Here is a 27,585-nt window from a genome sequence, read left to right as displayed (position 1 = left end):
ATTTGCCCTTCCCCGTCTGTGGGTACAAATGGGGCACCTCCCTTTCTCACAGCTCTACCATCCAATCACATTAGGGTCTGCACATTGGTTCAGGCTGGAGGTGAATATTGGGAAGGAACCCCAAGTTCCACATTGGATTCACTGCACCCCCTACTCCTTCAGCCATCTGTGTTGTGCCCCTGCCCCCCCCCCCCCCACTTGGGCTGGAGCGTGACTTTCCCACAAAGCACTGATAACATTGTTTTTATAATAATATTTATTTAGACATTTATAACTCGGATAATAACTTGATGTATATGTTTATATATTTCTCGCCACTAGGTGGCCTATCCAGTGAGAACTTTCTGCTAAAATCCTTGGAAATTGCCCCCCCCAAAGGGCAAAACTACACTGGGGATTCATAATCTAAACACTTGATGTTCAAAATTGCCAGTTGATGAGAAGAAAGAATCGGCCCCCGTGGCCCCCGACTACACAGGGATTTGATGCAACTGTTTATTGGCTCTTCCATTCCCAGGCTCAGCACTGGGGGGACAAAGCTTGTCCAGCGGTAACAGCCCCTGGGGATGATCTGGATAGAGGGGGTAATTGGGAGTTTAGTAAGGATTTGCTCTGTAGGGGGGTTTGAGGCTGCGATGCCCCTGGGGATGATGGGGAGAGAGGGGGTACTGGGGCATCTAGCGACGCTCTACCCGCGGCTGGACTTGCAGGTACTGATTGCAGATCCTGGTTCTCCTATGGACAAGACAAGAATTTCAGTTGCCCCACTGTTTCCATAGCAACGTGTTTGCCCCCTGTGATTTTGTGCCCCTAACACTGCACTATTAAAGGGTATATAAAAGGTTATTAAGGGTGGGGGGCAAATATTTGATCCCTTTGAGCAGAAGGCAAGACCCTGCCCATTTATCTTGGGTGGTTTGCCAACAAAGGTGCCATCTTGAATTCATACACTTATGATGTCATCAGGGGTTAGTTGTGAGGTCATTTTACCTTTACGGTGACCCCTCGGCTGATGCTGAAGGAGAAGGAGACCATAGAGGATGAGTGCGGAACCGGAGGCAGATGGAACGTTCCTGGGGGGGATTCTCCAGACTGGAACTGTGCCAGGCGCTTCCGCAGGATCTGCTGGGCCCTAAGCTCTGGGGGAGGGAAAGGGCCACACGTGAGGGGGACAAGGTCACAGTATTGCCAAATGGCGCTCACGTGACTCAGCAACGTGGCTTCAATGGAGGTCTCCGCACAGGAAGGGGGGGAAGAGTGAGAGTAATAAAATGCCAGTAGCAACCAATCAGATGCTCATTCTCATTTATTAGACCCTCAATAGGCCAGTTAACCTAACTGCTGATTTGCTGCTATGGTGTGGGAGTTCCCTGTGCTGATAGGCTTACCGGGCTTCCTGTTGGCGCTGCCTGAGGAGCGGAGAAGCCACACCTTGCGGAATCCGGCCCAGAATGGCAGGAGGGGGCCACACAAGGAATCCTGGAGGCCATCAAATATGGAGAGAGAAGGTAGGTCCAAGCGTAGAGCAGCCTCAGATTCCTGCAGGTAGGCCTGGAGCAGGTGTGGGTCCAGCTGGTGGGCAACGGGAAACATTTTCAGGGTTTTACATCGGCTCTCACTGTGTAAGGGCCCCAGGTTTGGTTAATAAAGGGCAATTAATGGCCACACACAGAGTAAGAACAACTTGTGGAGGTGCTTGAGGTGGGACAATACCAAAGAGGAGGGGAACATGTTCTAGGTGGGACAATACTAAAGGGAAGGAGAACATGTTCTAGGTGGGACAATACCAAAGCGGAGGGGAACATGGTCTAGGTGGGACAATACCAAAGGGGAGGGGAACATGTTCTAGGTGGGACAATACTAAAGGGAAGGAGAACATGTTCTAGGTGGGACAATACCAAAGGGGAGGGGAACATGTTCTGGGTGGGACAATACCAAAGGGGAGGAGAACATGTTCTAGGTGGGACAATACTCAAGGGAAGGAGAACATGTTCTAGGTGGGACAATACCAAAGGGGAGGGGAACATGTTCTGGGTGGGACAATACCAAAGGGGAGGGGAACATGTTCTGGGTGGGACAATACTGAAGGGGAGATGGGATGTGTTTGAGGTGGGACAAGTTAAAAAGAAGAATGTTACCTCAGCCCTCAAGTAGTGAGTGTTCCCCCTGTTGCAAGGTACCCTGGGTTGGCACCCCCAGGCCCGTGTTGTACTATACAGTGGCTTGCAAATGTATTGGGCCCCCTTGAACTTTCCCACATTTTGTCACATTACAGCCACAAACATGAATCAATTTTATTGGAATTCCACGGGAAAGACCAATACAAAGTGGGGTACACGGGAAAGCCCAATACAAAGTGGGGTACACGGGAGAAGTGGAAGGAAAATCATACATGATTCCAAACATTTTTTACAAATAAATAAGTGCAAAGTGGGGTGTGCGTAATTATTCAGCCCCCAATACTCTGTAGAACCCCCTTTTGCTGCAATTCCAGCTGCCAGGCTTTAGGGTATGTCTCTACCCGCTTTGCCCATCTACAGACTGAAATCCTTGCCCATTCTTCTTTGCAAAACAGCTCCAGCTCAGTCAGATTAGATGGTCAGCCTTTGGGAACAGCAGTTTTCAGATCTTGCCACAGATTCTCCATTGGATTTAGATCTGGGCTGTGATTGGGCCAGTCTAACACATGGATATGTTTGGGTTTAACCCATTGTTGCCCTGGCTTTATGTTTAGGGTCGTTGCCCTGCTGGAAGGGGAACCTCCGCCCCAGTCTCAAGCCTTTTGCAGACTCCAAGAGGTTTTCTTCCAAGATTGCCCTGTATTTGGCTCCATCCATCTTCCCATCAACTCTGAGCAGCTTCCCTTTCCCTGCTGAAGCCCCCCCAGAGCATGATGCTGCCCCCCCATATGTGACAGTGGGGATGGTGGGGTCAGAGTGATGGGCAGGGTTAGTTTCCGCCACACATAGAGTTTTGCATTTTGGCCAAAAAGTTCCATTTTGGTCTCATCTGACCAGAGCCCCTTCTCCCACATGTTTGCTGCCCCCCCCCCCCCCCCCCACATGGCTTGTGGCAAACTGCAAACGGGACTTCTTATGGTTTTCTGTTAACAATGGCTTTCTTCTTGCCCCTCTCCCATAAAGGCCAACTTTGTGCAGTGCCCGACTAATAGTTGCCTATGGACAGATTCCCCCCCCTGAGCTGTAGATCCCTGCAGCCCCCCCAGAGTCACCATGGGCCCCTTGGCTGCATTTCTGATCAGCGCTTGTTGGGCCTGTGAGTTTAGGGGGGGGCCGTGCCTGGGTAGGGTTACAGTTGTGCCATACTCCTGCCATTTCTGAATGATCGGTGGAACAGGGCTCCGTGGGAGGTTCAAGGCTTTGGGAATCTGTTTGTAGCCTAAGCCTGCTTTATATTTCTCAATAACTTTATCCCTGACCTGTCTGGTGTGTTCTTTGGGCTTCATGGTGTTGTTGCTCCCAATATTCCCTTAGCAACCTCTGAGGCCGTCACAGAGCAGCTGTATTTGTACTGACATTAGATTACACACAGGGGCACTCTATTTAGTCATTAGCACTCATCAGGCAATGTCTATGGGCAACTGACTGCACTCAGACCCAAGGGGGCTGAATAATTACGCACACCCCACTTTGCACTTATTTATTTGTAACAAATGTTTGGAATCATGTATGATTTTCCTTCTACTTCTCACGTGTACCCCACTTTGTATTGGTCTCTCCCGTGTACCCCACTTTGTATTGGGCTTTCCCGTGTACCCCACTTTGTATTGGTCTTTCCCGTGTACCCCACTTTGTATTGGTCTCTCACGTGTACCCCACTTTGTATTGGTCTTTCCCGTGTACCCCACTTTGTATTGGGCTTTCACGTGTACCCCACTTTGTATTGGTCTTTCCCGTGTACCCCACTTTGTATTGGGCTTTCCCGTGTACCCCACTTTGTATTGGGCTTTCCCGTGGAATTCCAATAAAATTGATTCATGTTTGTGGCTGTAATGTGACAAAATGTGGGAAAGTTCAAGGGGGCTGAATACTTTTGCAAGCCACTGTATATGCACACTAGGGGGCAGGTTTATTATAGTGTGTAAGCCAACATTACTGGCGATGTTTTGCTTTTGTTTTCTAACTTGTAGGTGATTGTTGAAATCACATTGCTGATTGGTTGCTATGGGCAACATCACCAGTGATACTGGCTTACACATAAATATGCCTTTAGTTGTCGCTATACCTGAATAATAGAGAATAATGCATGTAAAGTCAAACTGATTGGTGCAGGAGGTTCGGCAGCCATGTTGGTGGGAAGGGTTAACCCTAACAAATCTGAGAGCTATCTGTGAAGGCCTGAGGAAGGGATGTTGAGATGGGCAGCTGGACCCACTGCCACCCTTGGAGGACACGGAGTGAACCAGAATAGCATATAATCACATATCTGCTATGTACCTACCTCCAGCAGGGGGTTGGGGTGGGGTAGCAAGAATCTCTCCCTGATTACCCTGACCTTTGTCCTCAGCAGGCCTTGGTCTGGCGTGGCATGATGGGCATTTTTGTACTTCTGCACCTCCAGGTAACATAATAGATTATTCTCAAGAAGAGGGAGTCCCTCCTGGGCTGAGTGGGTCTGGAGGTAACTGAGGAAATGAAGCACCTCGGGGGTGGGCCATCCCTGTGCTGCCAGATAAAGGGCGTGTCTAAAGGTCGTCTTGTCCTCACTAGTTGGCGGAGCCTGAGCAGAATGTTGTGGGAGGTTCTTGGTACTGTGCAGACGTGACAAGATCATTTTGTTGGCAATGACCTGTAGAATAGGCTCCAGTCGTGCCCAGTTCTCATTTCCAGAAGGATCTACTCCACACTCCTTCAGTCTTCCAATCATCTCTTCCCAAAACTGTCCAAAAGATTCTGAGAGGCATGAATGGAGAAAGTCTATAATGCCCTCGTGACTGAGGCTACTTACCCTGCCCTTCAGGAGATCTGAGACCAGTCGCTTCCTAAGACCTTTCAAGAGGGGCCTTTGACTGCTTTCCAACTCCAGTACTTGCTCCACCAGCCTCACCATCTTCCTTCCTCCGGTGGTTCCTTTCAGAGCCTGCAGGGTCTCAAGGGCCTTCAGCGTTCCTGGCTCCTCGGTGTCTTCTACAACTTTCCTATACAGCTTGTATACAACTCTGTTCTCCAACATCTCCAGAGGGTCTGGGGCTTCATCTTTGGGGTCTCCCCAAACTGTCTCACCTTGACCTTGTTCTGTGAAGTCTATTTTCCTTTGATGCTTGAACCTTCCTTCTCTGAAGTGAACAGTTCTGGGAGCTTTGCCTTTTTTAGTCCTGGAACCAAAAAGAAAAGACCCAATAAGAGCAGAAGGTTAAACTGAGTTAGTTTAGAAGCTTTGATGGCTGATGGTTCACAAAGCTGCTGCCTGCACTGCTGGGGGTGGGATTATGTTAGGAGGCCAAACAGAAGGTGGGTGTGAGGTGGAGACAGTAGGGCAATATAGAGACATTAAGGCAAGATGGGGACAGTAGGGCAAGATGAAGACAGTAGGGCAAGATGGAGACAGTAGGGCAAGATGGGGACAGTAGGGCGAGAGGGAGAAAGTAGGGCAAGATGGAGACAGTAGGGCGAGAGGGAGACAGTAGGGCGAGAGGGAGACAGTAGGGCGAGAGGGAGACAGTAGGGCGAGAGGGAGACAGTAGGGCGAGAGGGAGACAGTAGGGCAAGAGGGAGACAGTGGGGCAATATAGAGACATTAAGGCAAGATGGAGACAGTAGGGCGAGATGGGGACAGTAGGGCGAGATGGGGACAGTAGGGCGAGATGGAGACAGTAGGGCGAGATGGGGACAGTAGGGCGAGATGGGGACAGTAGGGCGAGAAGGGGACAGTAGGGCGAGAAGGGGACAGTAGGGCGAGAAGGGGACAGTAGGGCGAGATGGGGACAGTAGGGCGAGATGAGGACAGTAGGGCGAGAAGGAGACAGTAGGGCGAGAAGGAGACAGTAGGGCGAGAAGGGGACAGTAGGGCGAGAAGGGGACAGTAGGGCGAGAAGGGGACAGTAGGGCGAGAAGGGGACAGTAGGGCGAGAAGGGGACAGTAGGGCGAGATGGGGACAGTAGGGCAAGATGAGGACAGTAGGGCGAGAAGGAGACAGTAGGGCGAGAAGGAGACAGTAGGGCGAGAAGGAGACAGTAGGGCGAGAAGGGGACAGTAGGGCAAGATGGCCAACAAAAAGGCCAAAGCAAAACTTTATACGAGTTGTCCAACTGTGGCCTGTGAGTTGTTGTCCTGGAGTAACAACAGCTGAAGAGCCAGTCCTACAAAGTGTGTTTTGCCCCAGGCACCTCTATAATTTGCTTCCCCCCAAAGAGCTGCACAATATTATTCTGGATCAGGTACAAGGAATGGCCTAGGCACTCACACTGCCAACTGCCTTACTGCCCTCTTCAAGGGCAAAATGGATTATCCCTCCCATCAATACTTTAGCCACACGTTCCCTACCCCCGGGCAGATATTACAGACTGACTGGAACTCTCTAGGGCTGTGGGGCAACAGAAGCCTCCCCCCTTATCCCATGTTTAGTATAAACTTACCTCTTGTGCCTATTGCCCCGGGGGCTCAGCTCGGGGCTCTTCTTTGGCTCAGACTCCTGGTTTGGGGGAGGAACACAGTGCCTGGAACAGAAATGACGTGGGGTCTCATTAGACAGATGCACATGGGGAGACAGCAGGGTCACAGAGATGACGTGGGGTCTCATTAGACAGATGCACATGGGGAGACAGCAGGGTCACAGAGATGACGTGGGGTCTCATTAGACAGATGCACATGGGGAGACAGCAGGGTCACAGAGATGACGTGGGGTCTCATTAGACAGATGCACATGGGGAGACAGCAGGGTCACAGAGATGACGTGGGGTCTCATTAGACAGATGCACATGGGGAGACAGCAGGGTCACAGAGATGACGTGGGGTCTCATTAGACAGATGCACATGGGGAGACAGCAGGGTCACAGAGATGACGTGGGGTCTCATTAGACAGATGCACATGGGGAGACAGCAGGGTCACAGAGATGACGTGGGGTCTCATTAGACAGATGCACATGGGGAGACAGCAGGGTCACAGAGATGACGTGGGGTCTCATTAGACAGATGCACATGGGGAGACAGCAGGGTCACAGAGATGACGTGGGGTCTCATTAGACAGATGCACATGGGGAGACAGCAGGGTCACAGAGATGACGTGGGGTCTCATTAGACAGATGCACATGGGGAGACAGCAGGGTCACAGAGATGACGTGGGGTCTCATTAGACAGATGCACATGGGGAGACAGCAGGGTCACAGAGATGACGTGGGGTCTCATTAGACAGATGCACATGGGGAGACAGCAGGGTCACAGAGATGACGTGGGGTCTCATTAGACAGATGCACATGGGGAGACAGCGGGGTCACAGAGATGACGTGGGGTCTCATTAGACAGATGCACATGGGGAGACAGCAGGGTCACAGAGATGACGTGGGGTCTCATTAGACAGATGCACATGGGGAGACAGCAGGGTCACAGAGATGACGTGGGGTCTCATTAGACAGATGCACATGGGGAGACAGCAGGGTCACAGAGGGAAAGCTGTGCAGCACTGAGCACCCTAAATAAAAGTGCCATTGGGTTCTGTACTGACTGCCCCAATACTGGGGCCGATCCCTGCAGCAGCTCTAGACTGCCATTACCCACAAGGCAGAGAATCCAGAATCCACAGTGTGAGCAGATTTGCTATTCACCTGAATCCGGGGGGGGGGGGCACAGTCTGGCCCCCTGTACCCCGAGTCCCCCCCACCTGCTTCTGTGGGGTCTGCTCCCCCTATAGTTACCCCACTGTGCAGGAATATTCTCTAATCCCCACAATTGGGGGGGGGGGCAGTTTCATTCCATTATCCCCAGGGCCGTATTCCCAGAATGCACCAGTACAATTCCCTGTTCCTATTTCCAGAGATGGACATGAATGGGCATTTGGTTCTTACCCCTGGGGTAGTAATTTCCTCCGCTCATTAAGGATTATTCTGTACCCGGCGCCCGTGTATGTGCCAATCCTTATGCTTGAGACTCTGAGCCTAGAAAGTGCCAGGGGCTCTGTGCCATCTCTGTGCCCAGTAGCTGCCCCTGTGCCCCTGTGTGCCATTGCTCGTGCCGACCCCATACTGACGAGAGCAGGTTGGTTACAGGGCACAACTGAGAGCCGGGGTTGGGTAACTGCCTCCTTCTCCGCTGACGGCTCAGATGTCCCCTGGCCTCTCTGTGTTACATCAGCGTCGTTACCCACAGGCTCCTCGGTAACGAGATCAGCTCATTAGCACAAGTGACAGGAGCAGAGACTAATTACACTACTTGTTCCCTCCGGACTTTCCTTATTCACTGCACTCAGAGCCAGCGCCAAACAGGGGCCCCACCCAGGAGCATCAGGGGCCCTAATGGGGGGGGGGGGATCTGTGCCACTGTGACAGAATGCTCTGTTATACAGATAGCTAGAATCTCAGCCATAAAGCAGGGCAGGACTGCTGCTTACAATGGGGGGGATCAGATAGGATCTGTGCCACTGTGACAGAATGCTGTTATACAGATAGCTAGAATCTCAGCCATAAAGCAGGGCAGGACTGCTGCTTACAATGGGGGGATCAGATAGGATCTGTGCCACTGTGACAGAATGCTCTGTTATACAGATAGCTAGAATCTCAGCCATAAAGCAGGGCAGGACTGCTGCTTACAATGGGGGGGATCAGATAGGATCTGTGCCACTGTGACAGAATGCTCTGTTATACAGATAGCTAGAATCTCAGCCATAAAGCAGGGCAGGACTGCTGCTTACAATGGGGGGATCAGATAGGATCTGTGCCACTGTGACAGAATGCTCTGTTATACAGATAGCTAGAATCTCAGCCATAAAGCAGGGCAGGACTGCTGCTTACAATGGGGGGGGATAGGATCTGTGCCACTGTGACAGAATGCTCTGTTATACAGATAGCTAGAATCTCAGCCATAAAGCAGGGTAGGACTGCTGCTTACAATGGGGGGATCAGATAGGATCTGTGCCACTGTGACAGAATGCTCTGTTATACAGATAGCTAGAATCTCAGCCATAAAGCAGGGCAGGACTGCTGCTTACAATGGGGGGATCAGATAGGATCTGTGCCACTGTGACAGAATGCTCTGTTATACAGATAGCTAGAATCTCAGCCATAAAGCAGGGCAGGACTGCTGCTTACAATGGGGGGATAGGATCTGTGCCACTGTGACAGAATGCTCTGTTATACAGATAGCTAGAATCTCAGCCATAAAGCAGGGCAGGACTGCTGCTTACAATGGGGGGATCAGATAGGATCTGTGCCACTGTGACAGAATGCTCTGTTATACAGATAGCTAGAATCTCAGCCATAAAGCAGGGCAGGACTGCTGCTTACAATGGGGGGGGGGGATCAGATAGGATCTGTGCCACTGTGACAGAATGCTCTGTTATACAGATAGCTAGAATCTCAGCCATAAAGCAGGGCAGGACTGCTGCTTACAATGGGGGGATCAGATAGGATCTGTGCCACTGTGACAGAATGCTCTGTTATACAGATAGCTAGAATCTCAGCCATAAAGCAGGGCAGGACTGCTGCTTACAATGGGGGGGATCAGATAGGATCTGTGCCACTGTGACAGAATGCTCTGTTATACAGATAGCTAGAATCTCAGCCATAAAGCAGGGCAGGACTGCTGCTTACAATGGGGGGATCAGATAGGATCTGTGCCACTGTGACAGAATGCTCTGTTATACAGATAGCTAGAATCTCAGCCATAAAGCAGGGCAGGACTGCTGCTTACAATGGGGGGGATAGGATCTGTGCCACTGTGACAGAATGCTCTGTTATACAGATAGCTAGAATCTCAGCCATAAAGCAGGGTAGGACTGCTGCTTACAATGGGGGGATCAGATAGGATCTGTGCCACTGTGACAGAATGCTCTGTTATACAGATAGCTAGAATCTCAGCCATAAAGCAGGGCAGGACTGCTGCTTACAATGGGGGGATCAGATAGGATCTGTGCCACTGTGACAGAATGCTCTGTTATACAGATAGCTAGAATCTCAGCCATAAAGCAGGGCAGGACTGCTGCTTACAATGGGGGGATAGGATCTGTGCCACTGTGACAGAATGCTCTGTTATACAGATAGCTAGAATCTCAGCCATAAAGCAGGGCAGGACTGCTGCTTACAATGGGGGGGGGGATCAGATAGGATCTGTGCCACTGTGACAGAATGCTCTGTTATACAGATAGCTAGAATCTCAGCCATAAAGCAGGGCAGGACTGCTGCTTACAATGGGGGATCAGATAGGATCTGTGCCACTGTGACAGAATGCTCTGTTATACAGATAGCTAGAATCTCAGCCATAAAGCAGGGCAGGACTGCTGCTTACAATGGGGGGGATCAGATAGGATCTGTGCCACTGTGACAGAATGCTCTGTTATACAGATAGCTAGAATCTCAGCCATAAAGCAGGGCAGGACTGCTGCTTACAATGGGGGGGGGATCAGATAGGATCTGTGCCACTGTGACAGAATGCTCTGTTATACAGATAGCTAGAATCTCAGCCATAAAGCAGGGCAGGACTGCTGCTTACAATGGGGGGATCAGATAGGATCTGTGCCACTGTGACAGAATGCTCTGTTATACATGTAGCCCACTTTATGATTAGATGTGGCACTACCTGCTGATATGTCACTATACTTGGCGCTTTCAGAGATCCTGAGCCCCGCTTATTATGGGGAACAGCTATTCCTTTGTACTTTGGCGTGCCTCCACCCAGGATAGGGATAGAATGAACTATAACTCCCCTCCTGGGACCTTGATACTGTACTGCAGTGTGAGGACTCCCAGCACCCCTGGCACCTTGCCCCCTCCCTGGGGTAGTTGCTTACCAGGCAGGTGGATCCTCCAGATATGCAGAGACAGGACACTGGATGGATGTTTAACCAGTGGAACTTATTTATTGTACAGATGTATCAGACAGACAGGTTACACACAGGAGCAATGAGACAGTCAGGGTATACTCCCTCTTCCTTAAGAGACCCTCTCTCCACGAGAGATATTAGCAGTACTACACGCCAGATGATTCCCTTTAGGGGTTCCCTCCGGTACTTCTCGCCAGAAGCCCCTCTCTAGGGCACTTCCCGGTACTACACGCCAAGCGGACACCCCCTCAGCAGACCTCACCCCGGTACTTCCACTTAGATACCCCTGGATTAGGCTAATCTCCTACACTTAGCACTTTATACCCTGACTCCAGCTATGAGTGCTGGTGGATCTTAATCCATTACACCTCCTGTCGGGGCCACACTGCCCAACTAGATAACCTGTCTCCCACTCCTAGAGTGGTCTATAACAACTCTCTAACTGTCTAATGCTAACCTGTGGTATACCTCTTATCCAAGAGGGGTCCCAGGCTGAAAGACCTGCAGACACATGGCTGTACAGCCTTATATACTGTGTGCACCCTGTGGCCTAACTATTGAACTGCAGGGAAACTAACTCCCTGTTAACCCTTATAGTGCCAACCACCCAAGGTGTCCCACTACTAAAGTGTTACCCTCCCTGGGGTCTATCCTGGGGGCAACCAACCTAGGGGACCCAATTTCTAGAGAACCCTACATACAGATAGCTAGAATCTCAGCCATAAAGCAGGGCAGGACTGCTGCTTACAATGGGGGGGGATCAGATAGGATCTGTGCCACTGTGACAGAATGCTCTGTTATACAGATAGCTAGAATCTCAGCCATAAAGCAGGGCAGGACTGCTGCTTACAATGGGGGGATCAGATAGGATCTGTGCCACTGTGACAGAATGCTCTGTTATACAGATAGCTAGAATCTCAGCATAAAGCAGGGCAGGACTGCTGCTTACAATGGGGGGGGGATCAGATAGGATCTGTGCCACTGTGACAGAATGCTCTGTTATACAGATAGCTAGAATCTCAGCCATAAAGCAGGGCAGGACTGCTGCTTACAATGGGGGGGGGATCAGATAGGATCTGTGCCACTGTGACAGAATGCTCTGTTATACAGATAGCTAGAATCTCAGCCATAAAGCAGGGCAGGACTGCTGCTTACAATGGGGGGATCAGATAGGATCTGTGCCACTGTGACAGAATGCTCTGTTATACAGATAGCTAGAATCTCAGCCATAAAGCAGGGCAGGACTGCTGCTTACAATGGGGGGATCAGATAGGATCTGTGCCACTGTGACAGAATGCTCTGTTATACAGATAGCTAGAATCTCAGCCATAAAGCAGGGCAGGACTGCTGCTTACAATGGGGGGGATCAGATAGGATCTGTGCCACTGTGACAGAATGCTCTGTTATACAGATAGCTAGAATCTCAGCCATAAAGCAGGGCAGGGCTGCTGCTTACAATGGGGGGATAGGATCTGTGCCACTGTGACAGAATGCTCTGTTATACAGATAGCTAGAATCTCAGCCATAAAGCAGGGCAGGACTGCTGCTTACACTTAGACGGATCTTTCTTACTTACTCTAAGAACTGAGCGATGTCGTACTCCAGGAAACACAGCGATGCCTCACACAGATCCCCCAGTGCCATCCGACCTACAGACCCCCAGGCCAATGGCTGCATGTCACCTGAGGGGTGCTCCCAAAACTCAGAGACATATTCCAGTGTTCCTAGGGTTAAATCACAGTATCAGGGACAGGCTCAGGCAGGGGGGCGGGGTTGTACCTAATGTAGGGGAACCAATGGCTGCACAGTATCAGGGACAGGCTCAGGCAGGGGGGCGGGGTTGTATCTAATGTAGGGGAACCAATGGCTGCACAGTATCAGGGACAGGCTCAGGCAGGGGGGGTTTGTACCTAATGTAAGGGAACCAATGGCTGCACAGTATCAGGGACAGGCTCAGGCAGGGGGGGTTTGTACCTAATGTAGGGGAACCAATGGCTGCACAGTATCAGGGACAGGCTCAGGCCGGGGGGGGTTGTACCTAATGTAGGGGAACCAATGGCTGCACAGTATCAGGGACAGGCTCAGGCAGGGGCGGGGTTGTACCTAATGTAGGGGAACCAATGGCTGCACAGTATCAGGGACAGGCTCAGGCAGGGGGGGGGGTTGTACCTAATGTAGGGGAACCAATGGCTGCACAGTATCAGGGACAGGCTCAGGCAGGGCTGGGTCTGTACCTAATGTAGGGGAACCAATGGCTGCACAGTATCAGGGACAGGCTCAGGCAGGGGGGGGTTTGTACCTAATGTAGGGGAACCAATGGCTGCACAGTATCAGGGACAGGCTCAGGCAGGGGGGGTTTGTACCTAATGTAGGGGAACCAATGGCTGCACAGTATCAGGGACAGGCTCAGGCAGGGGGGTTGTACATAATGTAGGGGAACCAATGGCTGCACAGTATCAGGGACAGGCTCAGGCAGGGGGGGTTTGTACCTAATGTAGGGGAACCAATGGCTGCACAGTATCAGGGACAGGCTCAGGCAGGGGGGTTGTACATAATGTAGGGGAACCAATGGCTGCACAGTATCAGGGACAGTGGGGGTGGAGAAGTATTGCAGGGGGTGGGCCCTTGGTTCAGTTTTTCCCATGATCCCCCAATACACCAGTCCGACACTGTGTGCAGGTTCCTCAATGACTGCATTTTATATAAATATTTTTGGCCCCGGGAACCATTTATGTCTGGAAAGGTCACATTCAGGCGAATCCAAAATGGGTAAATCCGGCTTTCTATGCCGAGGCTTTCCCACAGTTAGTGGTCTGGAGAAGATTCTCTCAGAGGGTTTTAGTTCAGCACATGAGCTTCCTGTGAGCCTATTGGGAGAGAGCCCATTGGGGAGGAATCTGAATGGGGAATAATCACAGCACAGCCGTAAAGTGAGACCCCCCCATGGGGGCTCCAACCATCCCCAAACCATTCCGAGCCTGGCACACAGCGAGTGTTGGTGCCCGACAAGTGCCATGGGGACAGTGGAATTCTGGGAACTTACTGGGCTTGTAGAACCCAAGTTCTGTTGGGCACTTACCTTCTCGCTGTTTGGGCTTCCTGTACTTGGGCATTTGGATGTACCAGGGTGAGTTCTCATCTTCTGCCTCCCAGATGCCCTGTTCAGCCAACGCCTGGCACAGTAGGAATGTCTGGGTGCCCTCTGGGGAACTGAACCTGGCACAGACAGGGAGAGTAAGTGGGGGGTCTCTCCCTTCCTTGGGCAGGAATTCTATGCCCACCTGGCACAGACAGAGAGAGTCAGTGGGTTTAGGGGTCTGTCCCTTCCTTGGGCAGGAATTCTATGCCCACCTGGCACAGACAGAGAGAGTCAGTGGGTTTAGGGGTCTCTCCCTTCCTTGGGCAGGAATTCTATGCCCACCTGGCACAGACAGAGAGAGTCAGTGGGTTTAGGGGTCTGTCCCTTCCTTGGGCAGGAATTCTATGCCCACCTGGCACAGACAGAGAGAGTCAGTGGGTTTAGGGGTCTCTCCCTTCCTTGGGCAGGAATTCTATGCCCACCTGGCACAGACAGAGAGAGTCAGTGGGTTTAGGGGTCTCTCCCTTCCTTGGGCAGGAATTCTATGCCCACCTGGCACAGACAGAGAGAGTCAGTGGGTTTAGGGGTCTCTCCCTTCCTTGGGCAGGAATTCTATGCCCACCTGGCACAGACAGAGAGATTCAGTGGGTTTAGGGGTCTCTCCCTTCCTTGGGCAGGAATTCTATGCCCCACCTGGCACAGACAGAGAGAGTCAGTGGGTTTAGGGGTCTCTCCCTTCCTTGGGCAGGAATTCTATGCCCACCTGGCACAGACAGAGAGAGTCAGTGGGTTTAGGGGTCTCTCCCTTCCTTGGGCAGGAATTCTATGCCCACCTGGCACAGACAGAGAGAGTCAGTGGGTTTAGGGGTCTCTCCCTTCCTTGGGCAGGAATTCTATGCCCACCTGGCACAGACAGAGAGAGTCAGTGGGTTTAGGGGTCTCTCCCTTCCTTGGGCAGGAATTCTATGCCCACCTGGCACAGACAGAGAGAGTCAGTGGGTTTAGGGGTCTCTCCCTTCCTTGGGCAGGAATTCTATGCCCACCTGGCACAGACAGAGAGAGTCAGTGGGTTTAGGGGTCTCTCCCTTCCTTGGGCAGGAATTCAGACCATGCTTGTTGCTATAGCGACTGGGCCCTGGCTGGCATCCAGGGGTTGGCAGGAGAGAAAGGGGCCCAGACCCCAACTTTCCCACCCAATCAGGGCCACTCACCTGTTCAGGAAGTGCAGGAATGGGCCCCCAGCCTGGCGGTCCCCCAGCAGGGCCTGTATCATCCTCTGGGCAAGAGGAGTGTGGGAGGAGCCACTAGGGAGACCCGCCCAGGCGCTTGTATTCTAGGAGGGGGGAGGGATAGGGTTAATCATGGATTATTCCCCCCATTGTACCACTGGGCCCACAAGTCAATCTTCCCCAGTAAGGGAAATTAACCCTCGCAGCCCCTCAGGGGAGGGAACTTACATTTCCGCCATCCGTTCCTCTTGTTCCGGGGCGGCGCTTGGGGGGCCCCAGTGGGATTTCTGCTTCCCCTGTCTCTGGGGGGGGGGAAATATCATCCAATCTGGGAATTAAACAGACACTTTGTTACAGGGGCCCCAGTCACCCCCTTACACAGTTACCCCAGTCACCCCTCCAGCACCCCCTGCAGCCCCACACAGTTACCCCAGTCACCCCTCCAGCACTCCCTGCAGCCCCACACAGTTACCCCAGTCACCCCCCAGCACTCCCTGCAGCCCCACACAGTTACCCCAGTCACCCCCCAGCACTCCCTGCAGCCCCACACAGTTACCCCAGTCACCCCTCCAGCACCCCCTGCAGCCCCACACAGTTACCCCAGTCACCCCTCCAGCACTCCCTGCAGCCCCACACAGTTACCCCAGTCACCCCTCCAGCACTCCCTGCAGCCCCACACAGTTACCCCAGTCCTCCCTCCAGCACTCCCTGCAGCCCCACACAGTTACCCCAGTCACCCCTCCAGCACTCCCTGCAGCCCCACACAGTTACCCCAGTCACCCCTCCAGCACTCCCTGCAGCCCCACACAGTTACCCCAGTCACCCCTCCAGCACTCCCTGCAGCCCCACACAGTTACCCCAGTCACCCCTCCAGCACTCCCTGCAGCCCCACACAGTTACCCCAGTCACCCCCCAGCACTCCCTGCAGCCCCACACAGTTACCCCAGTCACCCCTCCAGCACTCCCTGCAGCCCCACACAGTTACCCCAGTCACCCCTCCAGCACTCCCTGCAGCCCCACACAGTTACCCCAGTCCCCCTTCCAGCTCTCCCTGCAGCCCCACACAGTTACCCCAGTCACCCCTCCAGCACTCCCTGCAGCCCCACACAGTTACCCCAGTCACCCCTCCAGCACCCCCTGCAGCCCCACACAGTTACCCCAGTCCCCCTTCCAGCTCTCCCTGCAGCCCCACACAGTTACCCCAGTCCCCCTTCCAGCACTCCCTGCAGCCCCACACAGTTACCCCAGTCCCCCCTCCAGCACTCCCTGCAGCCCCACACAGTTACCCCAGTCACCCCTCCAGCACCCCCTGCAGCCCCACACAGTTACCCCAGTCCCCCCTCCAGCACTCCCTGCAGCCCCACACAGTTACCCCAGTCCCCCTTCCAGCTCTCCCTGCAGCCCCACACAGTTACCCCAGTCCCCCTTCCAGCACTCCCTGCAGCCCCACACAGTTACCCCAGTCCCCCCCCCAGGACTCATGCATCACCCCCTTAATCACCCACTCATTGAATTTGCCCCTTTGCCCCCCTCCTGTGTTATGGCAGCAGATTGGCTAGTAAGGAGCCCAGTACCCTCTGTGCAGGCCCATCTGCTGGTGGATCAGGAACCGTGGGAGCCAATAGGAGCGCAGGCGCCTCAGTGCATCATACTGGGCTCTCCTGAGCGCTGGGAATGTTGGGCCCCAGTTCTGCTGAGACAGCCGGATCTGCTCCTATAACAAAGGGTTAACAGATTACTAATGCCCCCTGGTGTGTTCAACAGGATTGGTTAATCACAAGGGGGAGGGGGAAGCACAAGCACCAATAGGGAGGAGGCAGGGAGAGCAATAAGGGCAATACAGTAACTTACTGCCCCAGATTCTGGTGATGGATTGTTCTGTAGATTTATGTAGCAATGGACCAATAAACTGGAGACTTAGAGCCAATGTGATTGGTTGGTTGGAAAGGGGGAGGGATTGGAGAATAACATTATTATGGGCTGTTTCTTCTGCATGGGTACGGAAGGTGTGAATAATGACATCACTTCCTCTTGCCTCACCTCCTGCTGGTGACATCACTTCCTGCTGATTAAATAGTCACGTTACCTGGCTCTCAGCACTCAGGTAGGGCTGGTACTTGTTCTGGATGAACCTTTGGGGCAGGAAAGCAGAGAGAGAGTCACAGAATTAAGGGGTAATACCCCACACCCTAAATACACTACCCAGTAAGAGGCAGAAGGTACTGGTACCCCAAATACAGTGACAGGTAATAGGTCTGACACCCCAAATACAGTGACAGGTAATAGGTCTGACACCCCAAATACAGTGACTGGTAATAGGTCTGACACCCCAAATACAGTGACAGGTAATAGGTCTGACACCCCAAATACAGTGACAGGTAATAGGTCTGACACCCCAAATACAGTGACAGGTAATAGGTCTGACACCCCAAATACAGTGACAGGTAATAGGTCTGACACCCCAAATACAGTGACAGGTAATAGGTCTGACACCCCAAATACAGTGACAGGTAATAGGTCTGACACCCCAAATACAGTGACAGGTAATAGGTCTGACACCCCAAATACAGTGACAGGTAATAGGTCTGACACCCCAAATACAGTGACAGGTAATAGGTCTGACACCCCAAATACAGTGACAGGTAATAGGTTTGACACCCCAAATACAGTGACAGGTAATAGGTTTGACACCCCAAATACAGTGACAGGTAATAGGTCTGACACCCCAAATACAGTTATGGGTAATAGGTCTGACACCCCAAATACAGTGACAGGTAATAGGTCTGACATCCCAAATACAGTGACAGGTAATAGGTCTGACACCCCAAATACAGTGACAGGTAATAGGTCTGACAACCCAAATACAGTGACGGGTAATAGGTCTGACACCCCAAATAAAGTGACAGGTAATAGGTCTGACAACCCAAATACAGTGACAGGTAATAGGTCTGACACCCCAAATACAGTGACGGGTAATAGGTCTGACACCCCAAATAAAGTGACAGGTAATAGGTCTGACAACCCAAATACAGTGACAGGTAATAGGTCTGACACCCCAAATACAGTGACGGGTAATAGGTCTGACACCCCAAATACAGTGACGGGTAATAGGTCTGACACCCCAAATACAGTGACAGGTAATAGGTCTGACACCCCAAATACAGTGACAGGTAATAGGTCTGACACCCCAAATACAGTGACAGGTAATAAGTTTGACACCCCAAAAACAGTGACGGGTAATAGGTCTAACACCCCAAATACAGTGACGGGTAATAGGTCTGACACCCCAAATACAGTGACGGGTAATATGTCTGACACCCCAAATACAGTGAGAGGTAATAGGTCTGACACCCCAAATACAGTGACAGGTAATAGGTCTGACACCCCAAATACAGTGACAGGTAATAGGTCTGACACCCCAAATACAGTGACGGGTAATATGTCTGACACCCCAAATACAGTGAGAGGTAATAGGTCTGACACCCCAAATACAGTGACAGGTAATAGGTCCTGACACCCCAAATACAGTGATGGGTAATACGTCTGACACCCCAAATACAGTGAGAGGTAATAGGTCTGACACCCCAAATACAGTGACAGGTAATAGGTCTGACACCCCAAATACAGTAACAGGTAATTTGTCTGTCACCCCAAATACAGTGACGGGTAATAGGTTTAACACCCCAAATACAGTAACGGGTAATAGGTCCTGACACCCCAAATACAGTGATGGGTAATACGTCTGACACCCCAAATACAGTGAGAGGTAATAGGTCTGACACCCCAAATATAGTGGCAGGTAATAGGTATGACACCCCAAATACAGTAACAGGTACTTGGTCTGTCACCCGAAATACAGTGACAGATAATAGGTCTGACACCCCAAATACAGTGACAGGTAATAGGTCTGACACCCCAAATACAGTAACAGGTAATTGGTCTGTCACTCCAAATATAGTGACAGGTAATAGGTCTGACACCCCAAATACAGTGACGGGTAATACGTTTGACACCCCAAATACAGTGAGAGGTAATAGGTCTGACACCCCAAATATAGTGACAGGTAATAGGTATGACACCCCAAATACAGTAACAGGTACTTGGTCTGTCACCCGAAATACAGTGACAGATAATAGGTCTGACACCCCAAATACAGTGACGGGTAATATGTCTGACACCCCAAATACAGTGATGGATAATAGGCCTGACACCCCAAATACAGTGACAGGTAATAGGCCTGACACCCCAAATACAGTGAGGGGTAATACGTCTGACACCCCAAATACAGTGACGGGTAATACGTCTGACACCCCAAATACAGTGACAGGTAATAGGTCTGACACCCCAAATACAGTGATGGATAATAGGTCTGACACCCCAAATACAGTGACGGGTAATCTGTCTGGCACCCCAAATACAGTGAAAGGTAATAGGTCTGACACCCCAAATACAGTGACAGGTAATAGGTCTGACACCCCAAATACAGTAACAGGTAATTGGTCTGTCACCCCAAATACAGTGACGGGTAATAGGTCTGACACCCCAAATACAGTGACAGGTAATAGGTCTGACACCCCAAATACAGTGACAGGTAATAGGTCTGACACCCCAAATACAGTGACGGGTAATACGTCTGACACCCCAAATACAGTGACAGGTAATAGGTCTGACACCCCAAATACAGTAACAGGTAATTGGTCTGTCACCCCAAATACAGTGACGGGTAATAGGTCTGACACCCCAAATACAGTGACAGGTAATAGGTCTGAAACCCCCAACAGCAGCTTTCCTAAAGGCTGGGGTAGGTCTTAGCTCCCTATGGACCATAGTTATCCAGGAAACAAGCTGCTGAATATACATCAATGCGCCACCCAGTGGCAGATGTGAGAATAGCACCCAGCATGGGAATAGGAGGTAGGACTGTCCCACTGGGGGGAAAGGATTGAATAGGCTTTGTATGGTGCCATATGGGCTGTTCCTGCCTCAGTGGGCCCTCTAGACCCACCTTATGCCCACAGAATGCTATGTATGGGTGCCTGGCACATATACCCCTTACCTGTACAGGTGGGCACACAGGAGCCAGGCTCTCTCGGGGTTGGAAGAGGCTTCAGTCTCTGCTGAACATTCCCTGAACTCCTCACAGTCCAACCAGAAGCGCAAGAGGTGGATTCCCAGAGTATCCGCCAGAAATTCCATGAATCTTCCCATTCCTTCCCTCTGGGGCACAAAGTGGGGCAGGAATCTGGTGAATGGGACTCAATGCCCCAGAGCTTTACCCTTATACAGTAATAGTGTTTGGGGCCCCCCTACTATACAGGTGCCGGGGCCCCCGGACTCACTGCCCCCAGAGCTTTACCCTTATACAGTAATAGTGTTTGAGGCCCCCCTACTATACAGGTGCCTGGGCCCCCGGACTCACTGCCCCCAGAGCTTTACCCTTATACAGTAATAGTGTTTGAGGCCCCCCTACTATACAGGTGCCGGGGCCCCCGGACTCACTGCCCCCAGAGCTTTACCCTTATACAGTAATAGTGTTTGAGGCCCCCCTACTATACAGGTGCCGGGGCCCCCAGACTCACTGTCCCAAGAGCTTGCTCTTTAAGGTGCTGCAGGGAGTTGCTGGAGAGGTTGTGCTGCTGCAGAAACGTTTCCTCGCTCTCATTGGGGCTGTACGGCTCATCCATAATGTCCCACTCACACTGATATTGCCCCTCGGACCTGCAAAATACCCCCAAACTGGGTAACTGTCCAACCCTTAGATAGGAATACTTTCCCCTGCAGTCCATACCAGGGGTAATGGGAAGAGTGGGGGGGATGGGAAGAGAGGGGGGGAGGGGGAGTGGGAGGTGAGAGGAATGGGAAGAGTGGAGGGGGTGAGAGGAATGGGAAGAGTGGGGGGGTGAGAGGAATGGGGGGAATGGGAAGAGGGGGGGTGGGAGGAATGGGGGGATGAGAAGAGTGGGGGGGAGGGGGGGTGAGAGGAATGGGGGGTGGGAAGAGTGGGGGGGAGGAGGGGTGAGAGAGATGGGGGGTGGGAAGAGTGGGGGGGAGGGGGGGTGAGAGGAATGAGGTGGAGTGGGAAGAGTGGGGGGATGGGAGGAATGGGGGGGTGAAGCTGAATGAAGTATTTGATTATTTGCCCCAGATTAAGGGGACATTTACATACAAAGTCACATTGCTACTGGGAGTGGGAGGAGGGGCTGGATCACGATGTTACACAGTAACACAGGCCACACCTACCTTCCCATCTCTGAATCGTCTGTACAGTGGGGCGCTGGGGCCCCTGCATCAACTCTGCATTCTAAGGGCACAGAAAAACTAGTCAGTAATTTGTAAGGGCCACACTGGGTTGGCACGGAGCCCAAGGCCATACATCACTGGCCACATTCACTCACAGGGCCGGGCACGTGGCTAGGGACCATCACCTGCGCTGCATTAAAGTGACCAGAACCTTAGAGGGGGGGTGGGGTAAAGTTTTGTCTGACTTGGTACTTGTTCTGGATGAACCTTTGGGGCAGGAAAGCAGAGAGAGGAAAGTCCTTGTTTATCATAAAGGGGCACCGTCACTGAGTAATACCCCACACCCTAATATAAATACAGTGACAGGTAATAGGCCTGACACCCCAAATACAGTGACAGGTAATGGGTCTGACACCCCAAATACAGTGACAGGTAATAGGTCTGACACCCCAAATACAGTGACAGGTAATGGGTCTGACACCCCAAATACAGTGAAAGGTAATAGGTCTGACACCCCAAATACAGTGACAGGTAATAGGTCTGACACCCCAAATACAGTGACAGGTAATAGGTCTGACACCCCAAATACAGTGACAGGTAATGGGTCTGACACCCCAAATACAGTGACAGGTAATAGGTCTGACACCCCAAATACAGTGACAGGTAATAGGTCTGACACCCCAAATACAGTGACAGGTAATAGGTCTGACACCCCAAATACAGTGACAGGTAAAAGGTCTGACACCCCAAATACAGTGACAGGTAATAGGTCTGACACCCCAAATACAGTGACAGGTAATAGGTCTGACACCCCAAATACAGTGATGGGTAATACGTCTGACACCCCAAATACAGTGACGGGTAATAGGTCTAACACCCCCAACAGCAGCTTACCTAAAGGCTGGGGTAGGTCTCAGCTCCCTATGGACCATAATTATTCAAGAAATCAGCTGCTGAATATACATCACTGCACCACCTAGTGGCATATGTGAGAATAGCACCCAGCATGGGAATAGGACAGTAGAGACAGTAGGTACAGCAGGGACAGCAGAGACAGTAGAGACAGCAGAGACAGCTGTATGCTGATTATATTAAAGGGGCAGTAAGTTATAGAATGGACCATTTCAATTAGTCTTTATTTTTTTTACAGTTTTTGAATAATTTTCTTCCTCTTCTGCCTTTTCCATCTTTTCAATGGGGGGTCACTGACCCAATTTTATTCTTTATTCATCTCCATCTCTATTCAGCTTCCAGTCTCTCATTCACACAATTGCCTGGTTGCTAGGGTACATTAAACCTTAACAGTGTGAGGGGGCAGGGTGGCCCCGGGCCTGAGCACTAACACAACTTACCCTGCAGGTACCTGCTTTGTGTCTGCTTGTGGCCCTCACAGGCACCGTGTTTGTAGAGGTTCAGAACCACATCTCCATACTGCCCCAGCAGGGGTACGGGGTAACCCCCCAATATATACCCTGCACAGAATCACACCACAAGGTTACCATCAAGGCACGTGGGGCACAAGCTGCACATTTGCCCCTGAAATCATTTACTTTTTATATATAATAAACATTATTATCACAAATATATTCTGCAGCACAAAAATCATTTTCAACCGCCCCCCCCCCCCCCCCCCCAGTATTTCCCCTCTGGGTGCAACATCTACAGACCTTATGCCACGCTGTGCTACTTGTGCACTCAATGGATTTGTCATTTACACAATAAATGTCATTAAAGGAGAAGGAAAGGTACAAACTCAGTAGCTTTATCAGAAAAGTCTGTGTGAATACAGTCATAAGCACTCACAGCTGCACTCCTCTATCAAAAGAAACACAGGATTTCTTGTCTTCTTTTGTGTCACATGTTCTTCTGTGTCAGACTTCCTGCTCTCCGAAATATCCTTCAGGGCACGAGACTGCACAGCTCTCTTCCTCTCCCATCCCATCTCTCCTCTCTCTCCCTCCCATCTCTCCTCTCTCCCCCTCCCATCTCTCCTCTCCCCCCCTCCCATCTCTCCTCTCCCCCGCTCCCATCTCTCCCCCTCCCATCTCTCCTCTCTCCCCCTCCCATCTCTCCTCTCTCCCCCTCCCATCTCTCCTCTCCCCCCCTCCCATCTCTCCCCCTTCCATCTCTCCCCCTCCCATCTCTCCCCCTCCCATCTCTCCTCTCTCCCCCTCCCATCTCTCCTCTCTCCCCCTTCCATCTCTCCCCCTCCCATCTCTCCTCTCTCCCCCTCCCATCTCTCCCCCTTCCATCTCCCCCCTCCCATCTCTCCTCTCACCCCCTTCCATCAGAACCTGAGCTACCAGCAGCCAGAGCTGCAGCAGGAAGCTACTGAGCTAAAATGGCAGCATCTATCTTAAACAAACAGAGGGAGCTTCTAGTGCTGTTACTCAGGCAGGAAAAGCTTTCTGCAGAATAAATATAGGGTTCTAGGTGGCACTAATGTGGTGAATCTGCCTTTCCTTCTCCTTTAATAGACAAAAAAAATGACATTATTAGGTGGAAACGTTCTTCGTGGGTCTCATAATCACAGAATTTATTTCATAATGACAAAATCCTTCTCATGAGTACAAAATCCAGATTAAAGCAACATAATCACAGGGGGAAATATTCAATTTCATTCTGCCCCCTCCATGCCAGTCTATTGCCCTTTAGCCCCTAAGTGATTGTGCCAGTGTGTGAGCCCATAAGAAGTGATTCTGGGTTACCTGAGCCTGCCGGGGCACTTTGTGAGCCACTCAAAGTCCTGGGTATCAGCCTGGCTGGGGCAATTGGGGTAACAGCTTGGTTCCCATCAGTGGTTGGACTGGGATGACTTAATTGATGCCCAGCAGTGGGTGGATTGTTGGGAAGAGAGGACAAGGCTGTGCCATTAGACTGCCGGCTGTACCCACAGATGCCAAAGCGGCCAAGAGGGTGAGGATCTTCCAGGGGCCGGAGCAGGGATCGGGCAAATTTGAATTCCAGGTAAAGGGGGGACCTGCGAGGAGAGAGAGTGAGAGAAAGAGAGAGAGGGAGACAGAGAGAGAGAGAGAGACAGAGAGAGAGGGATATAGATCACTGGTTGGCACATTGGTTTCAGTAAGTTAAATACCCTTAGTTCTGGGCAGAGATGCCCAAGCAGGGGCTCAAGATGTGTAATATTACCCCAGGCATATAGTTCTGTTGCTCCTATCAGCCTTGTGGAAGGGGCTAATCTGGACTATGTGCTGTTTCCTTTTAGTTTATAGCCAATCAGATGCTTCTACTGGGTTGGGGTTTTTATGACACTAACCAACAACCAATCATAGCGCTGATTTGCCAACTCTACATGACCCAGGGGCAAAGTGGGTGCATAGCTCTGATTTAGGGGTAAGAGGGGTAAATTCATGAGATCCATTTCATGCCCCATTAATCCTGTACATTTCTCAGTACCAGGTGAGTATCCAGTTGGGGCAGGGGAAAAGGGGCCCCATTTGTTAAGGAGACTCAGCATGCAAAGAAGGGGAATATGATTAATGATGCACAGGAAATAATGCAACTCACTTCCTGAATAGCGGCAACCTCTCCTCCCGTAGCCACGACAGACACCCCTCCCTTTGCTGCTCATTGGCTCCATAACTTGGAGGTCTCCTAGGCAGGAATCCATCCAACTCCTGAACATTCCCAGTCAGACGGTCATAATAGACCCTTACTGGGAAAGCCTGGGAAAAACATAGGATAATATAACTGCAAATGCTTGGGAACATCATGGAACAATCTTACTGGGAAATCCTGAGACAAAAAGAAACATCTGGGAAAGTCATAGGATAATCTTACTGGGAACATCTGGGAAAGTCATTGGATAATCTTACTGGGAACATCTGGGAAAGTCATAGGATAATCTTACTGGGAACATCTGGGAAAGTCATAGGATAAACTTACTGGGAACATCTGGGAAAGTCATTGGATAATCTTACTGGGAACATCTGGGAAAGTCATAGGATAAACTTACTGGGAACATCTGGGAAAGTCATAGGATAATCTTACTGGGAACATCTGGGAAAATCATAGGATAAACTTACTGGGAACATCTGGGAAAGTCATTGGATAATCTTACTGGGAACATCTGGGAAAGTCATAGGATAAACTTACTGGGAACATCTGGGAAAGTCATAGGATAATCTTACTGGGAACATCTGGGAAAATCATAGGATAAACTTACTGGGAACATCTGGGAAAGTCATTAGATAATCTTACTGGGAACATCTGGGAAAGTCATAGGATAAACTTACTGGGAACATCTGGGAAAGTCATAGGATAATCTTACAGTGAATATCTGGGAAAGTCATAGGATAATCTTACTGGGAACATCTGGGAAAGTCATTAGATAATCTTACTGGGAACATCTAGAAAAGTCATAGGATAATCTTACTGGGAACATCTGGGAAAGTCATAGGATAAACTTACTGGGAACATCTGGGAAAGTCATAGGATAATCTTACAGTGAATATCTGGGAAAGTCATAGGATAATCTTACTGGGAACATCTGGGAAAGTCATTAGATAATCTTACTGGGAACATCTAGGAAAGTCATAGGATAATCTTACTGGGAACATCTGGGAAAGTCATTAGATAATCTTACTGGGAACATCTAGGAAAGTCATAGGATAATCTTACTGGGAACATCTGGGAAAGTCATTAGATAATCTTACTGGGAACATCTGGGAAAGTCATAGGATAATCTTACTGGGAACATCTGGGAAAATCATAGGATAAACTTACTGGGAACATCTGGGAAAGTCATTGGATAATCTTACTGGGAACATCTGGGAAAGTCATAGGATAAACTTACTGGGAACATCTGGGAAAGTCATAGGATAATCTTACTGGGAACATCTGGGAAAATCATAGGATAAACTTACTGGGAACATCTGGGAAAGTCATTGGATAATCTTACTGGGAACATCTGGGAAAGTCATAGGATAAACTTACTGGGAACATCTGGGAAAGTCATAGGATAAACTTACTGGGAACATCTGGGAAAGTCATAGGATAAACTTACTGGGAACATCTGGGAAAGTCATAGGATAATCTTACTGGGAACATCTGGGAAAATCATAGGATAAACTTACTGGGAACATCTGGGAAAGTCATTGGATAATCTTACTGGGAACATCTGGGAAAGTCATAGGATAATCTTACTGGGAACATCTGGGAAAGTCATAGGATAAACTTACTGGGAACATCTGGGAAAATCATTGGATAAACTTACAGGGAACATCTAGTAAAGTCATAGGATAATCTTACAGTGAATATCTGGGAAAGTCATAGGATAATCTTACTGGGAACATCTGAGAAAGTCATTGGATAAACTTACAGGGAACATCTAGTAAAGTCATAGGATAATCTTACTGGGAACATCTGGGAAAGTCCTAGGATATTCTTACTGGGAACATCTAGGAAAGTCATAGGATAATCTTACTGGGAACATCTGGGAAAGTAATTGGATAATCTTACTGGGAACATCTGGGAAAATCATAGGATAAACTTACTGGGAACATCTGGGAAAGTCATTGGATAAACTTACTGGGAACATCTGGGAAAATCATAGGATAAACTTACTGGGAACATCTGGGAAAATCATTGGATAATCTTACTGGGAACATCTGGGAAAATCATAGGATAAACTTACTGGGAACATCAGGAACTATAGGGATACGAACCCTGGACTTTGTGCGGAACTCCGGGTGCACATGCTTACTGAGCCACAGGGGGCTCTTTGAGCTACATGGGATCGGTTGCTCTAATGTCCCCTCTGCCTTTCCACCAGTTTCTCTGTCTATATTGGTCATCACATGTGTGGTTGCTTTGGTAATCACCAGACTATATAAACCCTCTCCGGGCTACACCCAGTGCTCGATCATCGTTCCCGCTGAGCCTGGTCTTGCCACTTCTGATACCTGATTCCTATGTTCCCTGCCTGGTTCCTGTTTGGTTTTGTGATATTGACTTCTGCCCGACTTTCTGGATTTGCTTGAACTCTGCCCGGACTGACCCCTGCCCGGACTGACCCCTGCCCGGACTGA

At 50.5% G+C, this 27,585-nt stretch overlaps 1 protein-coding gene across 1 annotated transcript; it reads right to left on the bottom strand.

Annotated features, from left to right (window-relative positions):
* Positions 1-238: 238 nt before the first annotated feature.
* Positions 239-26,968, bottom strand: LOC101733151. The gene is made up of 18 exons (XM_031902174.1): positions 26,912-26,968; positions 25,064-25,221; positions 24,247-24,518; positions 22,891-23,010; positions 21,539-21,599; positions 20,878-21,016; positions 20,355-20,515; positions 17,385-17,430; positions 16,873-17,012; positions 15,527-15,626; positions 15,281-15,402; positions 14,070-14,206; positions 12,567-12,714; positions 6,597-6,677; positions 4,462-5,335; positions 1,389-1,572; positions 991-1,139; positions 239-735 (listed from the first exon to the last, which is right to left on the bottom strand). The coding sequence occupies exons 1-18, from the start codon at positions 26,966-26,968 to the stop codon at positions 520-522; spliced, it is 3,165 nt and encodes a 1,054-aa protein (XP_031758034.1). The 3' UTR covers positions 239-519.
* Between the last annotated feature and the right edge of the window lie 617 nt (positions 26,969-27,585).

The sequence above is a fragment of the Xenopus tropicalis genome, chromosome 5, assembly GCF_000004195.4.
Source record: "Xenopus tropicalis strain Nigerian chromosome 5, UCB_Xtro_10.0, whole genome shotgun sequence".
In the NCBI taxonomy this organism is placed as follows: domain Eukaryota; kingdom Metazoa; phylum Chordata; class Amphibia; order Anura; family Pipidae; genus Xenopus; species Xenopus tropicalis.
Note: the sequence above shows the minus strand (reverse complement) of the source record. Positions and strands in the feature narration are given on the sequence as shown.